Genomic DNA, 7,500 nt, shown 5'->3' on the forward strand with positions numbered 1-7,500 from the left:
TTTTTCTCACTCTTGTGCATTGCACAGTACCAGGGATAGGATCTTCGGCTGATCCTCCGGGAGTCATCTTCTCACCACCTAATCATCCTCTCAGAAAATTAACATTATTCAAAATATCATCTGCAAACACCACCGTAGATTCTTGAAAAATTTATTTCTTCTGCTGATATCAAAATTTCAACTAAACATGTCAGGTGGAATTATCAGAACTTAGCAATTCGGGATACGGGAAATGTTCGGAATGAAATACGTACGTGTATTATACGGATTCGGTCAACAATCCGGTCAACGGTGCATGATACGGGAATAATACGTACGTGTATGATACGTGAATTCGGTACTGAAAATTCGGCACATGCTAACTAAGAAAAATACATTTTAGTGCAAAGTTAGAGGGTTGATTTATTTATTATATCATATATATTGTATCTCATAAGTAAGCATCAATCACCAGCGGGATTAGTGGTTGCACACCTAGGCTTGTACGGCAGAGGTCTGGTGTTCGATAATTTTTTGAAGCACAATTTGGGTTTGCGGTGGACTATTTGGAAAATGGGCTTGGAAGTTTGATATTAATGGGCCGACTTAATCTACGAATTCTAGTTCGCAACGTAAAATCCGCGTATAAACCGGGAACTCCAGAAACTACGCGAACCTTGTTCGGACTTTGAGTAGGACGGCCGACTTATTCGCTCCCGTTTGGTACGCAAACATTCGCCGAATTGCTAACCACTAGTACTATACTTAGAAGACAAAATCAACACCAAAAATATACATACAATCATGAAAACACAAAACTCACAGGGCATCAAAAAGAGCACGAGCAGAAAACTCATCCTAAACTGTTTAGATCACAAAAAACACTAAATGTAACTGCTTTATATCACAAATAATGAAATCGTGAGCAATTGGAATGAAAGCAATGCCAAAAGATTTCCCACATATATGTAAGAGCAACCTCTACAAATATACATTCAGGCGAAAACAAAACAATAACCTAACTTGGGATCCTTATAATTATCGGAGATCTTGGTTTAGGGGGTCAGATGACTCAACAGTGGGTGGCCATTTTAACCCATTTTTCTCTCTTTTGTGCACTGCACCCTAGCAGGGATATCTTGGGCTGATTCCTCTGGAGTCATCTTCTCACCACCTAAGACGATCCTCTCAGAAAATCGACATTATTCAACTAAACATGTGTTTTATAGTTCTTACACGATAGGTAGAATTCTCGGAACCACTACTACTGTACGTAGAAGATAAAATCAGCACGCGAACAAAAATATACAATTATGAAAACAAAACACTCACAAGGCATGAAGAGAGCACCAAGCAAAACTCATCCCAAACTGTTTATAGACGCAACTGCTTTATAACATAAATAATGAAACTGTGAGCAATTAGAATGGAAGCAATGCCAAAAGATTTTCCACATATATGTAAGAGTAACCTCTACAAATATACATTCAGGTGAAAACAGAACTATAACCTAAGGACGCTCTAATTCAGCACGTCCCAAAAGCAAACACAAAATTTCCCAAAATGAAAGAGGAGAAAGCATGCACCACATGCTGAGATCCTGATTGTCCACTCCGCAGAATCGGCTTCGTTGGTTCTAAACCCACATTTTCTTCTTTCTTCAGACAAAAGTATGTATCACTGGAAAAAACAGTTCTTATTAAATATTGATCCCCAAACAGTTTCAGGGGTGGTACAGTTTTTTAGTACTGATCCTCCAAACATTTCTTTTTGGCTAGGATCCCCAAATACTTTCAGGATGTAATAAAAGATATAGCAAAATCAGGATACCATACTTGCTTCTAATATGAGGTTTAAAAATTCTTGTGTTACAAACTCTCCCCCCATTATGTTAATATAAATTCTATTTAATCTTATGGCTTTATTTGATTGGTAAGAGAAGGGATTAATTACCTTGTAGTAATAATAGCCTAATAGACAGGTTTGGAATTTTCTCCACTTAACTCTCTTTTCACCAGTTTCAGAATCTCCATAATCTGCAGAAACAAATGAGCTAGGTGTATAAGAGCACTATTTTTAAACTGGTGAGCCAATTTTTATCCCAGGAAATCTTGAGCTAAGGAATCAAAGTGGCGTGTTTATGACCAATTTAGGGTTTAAAAAAAAAAAAAGCACCAGCAAACAGAGACTTACGCCAGGATAATGTTGCAGTACTGGAGAGTAATGATCAAGTGCAATGTATATTTTCTCCAGAACGCCTAAAAGGGCATCCACCTCGTCTCCTAAAAGATCAACCTGTGTTCAAAACAGAGATTTCCTAAGAAAATGTTGAAAGATTTCAAAACATGTAATGACTGTAAAGACAAAAACTACCTAACTCACAGCTTATAAATACGAGATGATGATGTGCATGTAGACTAGGTTAGTTGATCTTAAATCTTGGTTGTATGATACTGACATAATCATAGATCGAAGAAACTTAATGGCCAATTCAGGGTGTTATTTCATCAGTTCATATTTCCAATGTAGTTCAGTGAGATGTATATAGCCAACCAGATTTCAGCAGAACTTTATTGCAAGACCGTTACCTTCATATCCAGATATTGCTTAAAAGTCTCGAGTTAGAGAATTTTAAAATGGCGAATTTGTAACTGGGTCTATAGGATATGCAATTTGTCAATTGAAGTACATTCCAACCATATACAGATAGGAAGATGATAAAACATGTTACGAAAATGCTACTGAGGAATGAAACGATACACAAATTTACAACAGTGTATAGACAAATAGACGAGTTCTACTCGTTGCATATGTCGACTGATGACTAAAACTGAAATACCAAAAGAACAACCATCCATAATTGTCAAGCAACAACAGACAAAGAAAAACCAACTTAAAAGTTCACATACCTCTTCTTCTGCCTTGCGAAGATCAGACATTTTTCGCTCAAGTTTCTGCTTGTATATCAACTCCAATCCCTTGAACGATTTAGATTTGTGAAAAAGTGGACGACAATGAAGATGAAGGTTTTCCAACCTGAAACAAAAGCCAAGACCATGTATTACATATTGTCGCATTCAAGAAATACCCTCTAGCTATCTATTCAAAACATAAATACGGCAAATTACATGGTTGCATTGTTAGATTGGTACACCACATTTATCAACTTGTTGAATACATAACAGAGGAAAGCCTTGGCTAATTAAATAAGAAATAGCAAAGGGAGACACAAAAAACTTTAACATACAAACATCATCATATCGACACACATAAGGTTATCGAGGCAAATGGAATTAACAGGCCAAAAGAAGTACAGTAATTAGACCCCCTTGTGTACAACTTACACTTGTAAACAGGAAAGGTAAATCTGAACTCCGTCTAGATGTAGCTACTTGCTAAGCATATAGATGAGTGTATCCACAACTCCAAACAAGTCAACAGACGGTCGAAACCAAAATTTAAAGGTCCATCGGATATTTATGCCAATAGGAAATAGTAGTCATTAAATAATTCAACTGTATATGGTTTACGAGAGTAGCTGTGGGGTTTAATACAAGGGTGATGCAACGAATTGGCCGAATTAAATACATATAATGTCCAGAACAATTGGTATCTAACAAATAGTTCTATACTACTGATTTAACAATTGGTATCTAACAAATAGTTTTCTACGTGTATTATTGACCTTAAACAGTCATTCCCTAGAACAACTATACAGAAAATTAGGTACTAACTGAGAACATGTGTAATGTGCTAGTCATTGACTAAAAACCCTTAAGACAAGAAAACATTTTCAAGCACAACAAAATACTTTCTAGAATGATAATAAGCGAAGCATACGAGTTAGCCTACTAAAATATTCATGTTTAAGACAAAATAATGCTAGAATCAGTCGACCATAATCATAACATATTAGTATATTACACAGTCTATAGATTTTGTCCTAAGTGTTTAATCTATTAAATCTTGCATAGATAAAAATGTTATATGGACAAGGAAAAAATTTCGGATAGAAAAAGGGTGATAAGAATATAAACCTTATAAGCAAAAACTACGAAGTACCTTAGATTGTTCTTTTTGACTTTGTCTGATGCTCTTTGTTCAAAATCAGAAAGTGCTTTTGAAAATCTTTGAACAGTCATTAAGATGGACTCTGTTTGCTTCTTCTGCGCAATTTCTCTTTCCTCAAGAGAAGAGATAATATTTTGCTTCCGTTTAACATTCTCATGAAGCTGTCTCCTTTCTTCATTTGCATCTTTTAAATCATTTACTGCCGAAGTGAGTTTTTGATCAAGACTGCTCACCTGTTTCTCATACAAACGTATTTGATGTGAAGCCTCTTCCAGTTGATGCTTCATCTGATCTGACATCTTATTACTCTCTGAAATCAGTATGTCCCCCCTAGTTACTCTGTCTCTTAGTGTATTAAGTTCTTGACAGATTAGTTCAAACTGCTCCTTCTCCTTTATCATTCTCGACTCTGCTGCCAAAGCCATCTTTTCCTTCTCTTCCACCGAAGCTGAAAGCAAAACCAACTCTTGCTTCAACTGCTCATTTTCTTTGCTCTGTACGGACAATGCCTTGTCACTTTCTAGTAACAATGTTTCAAGTGATACTCTATTTTCATTTGCTCTCTCGTGTTCCATTTTTAAGAGATCGACTGTAAGTTGCACATCCTTGATGGCTTCCATGAAAATAATTGCACATATCTCTTGCATGATAATGGACTCCATATCTGAATCTTCAACTCCATATTCAATAGTACCCTTGGGATCCTTCGCTGCTTCCATGAGAACAATTTCACTTAAATCTTGCATGGCAATAGACTCCATAAGCAAATCCTCAGCATGTTTTATTTTGCAGTTCAAGTCCTGAATGACGCACTTATGAATCTCTTCTCTCAACGAGAACTCAATTCTGGTATCTTCTACTTCAGATTTTAGCTTCCTTATCTGATTTAACAAATTTGCCTCAGCCAAAGAATGGTTAGACATCTTGTTTACAAGATCAGATACCTGGGAAGAGAGGTCCTTAGCCTCCTTTTTCTTATTAGAAAGCAAGTCCTTGAGCTGGCAGTTCTCAGAATAAAGTGTCGTAAGCTTGTTATTCAACTCATGTACATTTTCAGTATTGTCACATGCCACAGGTAACTTTTCACTCTCCACGAGTATACTGTCCAACTTAGATATGACTTCTGGAATTTTTTTTCTCAAGGAGTCAAACTCCTTCTCCCTCCTCAGTGGTGAAGAAGGATCACAACTGTTGAGGATTTCTCGTCTCAAACTGTAGTACTTTTCAGTTATCTCTTGGATGATCGTTTCATCGTTTCTTTTCGTATTGGCCATTTCAGTTTTGCAAAATTTTAGCAACTCCTCTTTTGACATGTTCTTTAGCAGGACAGGATCCATTGTTTCAAGTCTGCTCCTATTAGCCTCCTCATGTTTACCATTTCGTTCAGTAATAGAATTGGGAGTCCCTAAATTCTGAACCTTCTTATAAAGGCGATCTTTCTTTTTAGATTCTTCACCAACCTCAAGTAAACCATGAGAAAATAGGGACCCAGATTCGTAACTGGACAGTGACCTAGAAATGGCATCGAGTTCTTCGCGCAAACTCAAAAGCTCATTTGTCTGCATCAGTTGTTTATTACCTGGGTTTCTGTGAATTAAGGATCTTTCTTCCTGCAGCTTTGTTTCAAACTGGTTTTGGAGGCTCTTTAACGAATTCTGAATTACAAGAGTTTCAAACTCTTCTCGAAATTCCTGCTCTTGTTTCCACTCACAAAGTGTTTGCTTGGCTTCTTCTTTAACAGCACTCACTATGCCCTTGGTAACCGAATCATTCACCATCCTTGATACTGTCAAACGATCATTAATAACTTCTAAGTAAGAATCTAAATCTTCAAGAAGATCATCACCGGGATTCTCACTTGCCTTAGAAATGTCAAATTGCATTGACTCATCATTAAATGATTCAACTATAACATCAGAAATCTTTGTATCTTCAAAAACTCCTGAATTCTCCATAGGATTTGCACAAATTATTGTGAAATAAACTCAGTAACCTTAGTTGTGACGAAGCATCCGGAAGAAGAATCAAGTAAGGTTGAGCTTGTCTGATATTCAACACCAAAACCTGCAATACATTGGCAAAAGAATGAGATACACGTGGTTATATAAAAATAATCAACACCAAAAGCAAAGAAAATAGACATCCTAAGTTAAACTTGAAACACTGTATTAAGGCTGAACCAACTATCAATACACAAATTTAAATTTAGAATATAAGTTGATTCCAATACGAAAAAAAAAAAAACACATATAATACTACTGTAACCTAAAGTCAATTTGAAAATAACTGAGCTAATCAGATTCATTAAAACAGTAACCTAAAGTCAATTTGAACCAAAAACCATGGCGTCGTCCACTTAAATATAATGAATATTATGCCTACAAAACCATGAAATCTAACTTAAACTTACAGATAGGTCATCTTCCTATATAATCAAGAACATCTTCATTTGAATTCAAATCAAAACCATGAACGTTAAGCACACTAAATTTAGTCTTAATCATCTCTAAACCATCCAAAGTTCCAATCAAAAAAACCCATATTCTAATCTCAAATTCAAATAAATCAACACTGAACAAAGCAAAGAAAAAAGGAAAAAAGAAAAAAAAAATCTATAATAAGGCTCTAAATATGTTAATTTCAATTTGTAAAACAAAATAAGCTTCAATTTCATCATATTTCATAAATGAATTAAGCTCAAAAATAAAACTACTAGTTTTGTTTAGCTTACTTGAATAGAATAGAAAAGGGTTCCTCCCAGTAGTACCAGGAACTGGGTGTTTGAAGAAACAAGTATTGACTTAGTTGTTGCAGTACTGCTGAAAAGGGCACTTACACCAAATCTTTCTCTTGGTTTTTTAGGGTTCAGAGATAAAATAGAGAGAGGGCAGGGTTTTGATGGAGGTGAGCGGGAGAGAGAGTAATTGACAGTCAGCCCTGTGAACCACGAGATATTACATGAAATGCCACTGAACAACACATTTTCGTCTGGGGACAAACTTTATATTTCAAGTGAGCTGTTCCTTTGATTGTTTGGCCCCATTTGATTGAGTCAATGTCATCTTGTTTGTTTTGGTAGGTCAAAGGCCATCTACACGAGTTCATTCTTTCTTTGTTGCTTTTTAAAGAAATGGGGCTCAAAATATCATGATTATGTCATTTTAACTGTGTCAATGGATCTTATTTTTTAAAAAAATAAATGAATTATTAATCAAAGATATCATCAATATATTTTAGAACATATTTGGACACCATAAACAGAAATAATTTTGTCTCCAAATTTTTATTTTTGAAGCATGCATTTTATCAAGTTAAACCCAAATTACATATGGGGATGTCATGGTCAAAGAGTGTGTTATTACTGCATTTGATTAAGTTAAACCCAAATTACATATGGGGATGTCATGGTCATAGAGTGTGCATTTTTCTTTCTCATTTGTGGAAATTTCG

General features: G+C 35.5%; 1 protein-coding gene across 1 annotated transcript; it reads right to left on the minus strand.

Moving 5' to 3' along the window:
* Window positions 1–1,288: 1,288 nt before the first annotated feature.
* On the minus strand, window positions 1,289–7,004 carry LOC113290177 (WPP domain-associated protein-like). The gene is made up of 6 exons (XM_026539732.1): window positions 6,782–7,004; window positions 4,042–6,114; window positions 2,889–3,015; window positions 2,173–2,274; window positions 1,933–2,015; window positions 1,289–1,659 (listed from the first exon to the last, which is right to left on the minus strand). Exons 2-5 carry the CDS (start codon window positions 6,003–6,005, stop codon window positions 1,950–1,952), a joined length of 2,259 nt encoding a protein of 752 aa, XP_026395517.1. The 5' UTR covers window positions 6,006–6,114; window positions 6,782–7,004; the 3' UTR covers window positions 1,289–1,659; window positions 1,933–1,949.
* Between the last annotated feature and the right edge of the window lie 496 nt (window positions 7,005–7,500).

The sequence above is a fragment of the Papaver somniferum genome, chromosome 6 (assembly GCF_003573695.1).
Source record: "Papaver somniferum cultivar HN1 chromosome 6, ASM357369v1, whole genome shotgun sequence".
NCBI classification, from domain to species: domain Eukaryota; kingdom Viridiplantae; phylum Streptophyta; class Magnoliopsida; order Ranunculales; family Papaveraceae; genus Papaver; species Papaver somniferum.

Coding starts and splice junctions, on each gene's coding strand:
- LOC113290177 (XM_026539732.1), bottom strand. CDS start 6,005: ATGGAGAATTCAGGAGTTTTTGAAGATACAAAGATTTCTGATGTTATA. Junction 2,275..2,888: donor TTCGCAAGGCAGAAGAAGAG/GTATGTGAACTT, acceptor TTTTGAACACAG/GTTGATCTTTTAGGAGACGA. Junction 2,016..2,172: donor TACTGCAACATTATCCTGGC/GTAAGTCTCTGT, acceptor TTGTTTCTGCAG/ATTATGGAGATTCTGAAACT.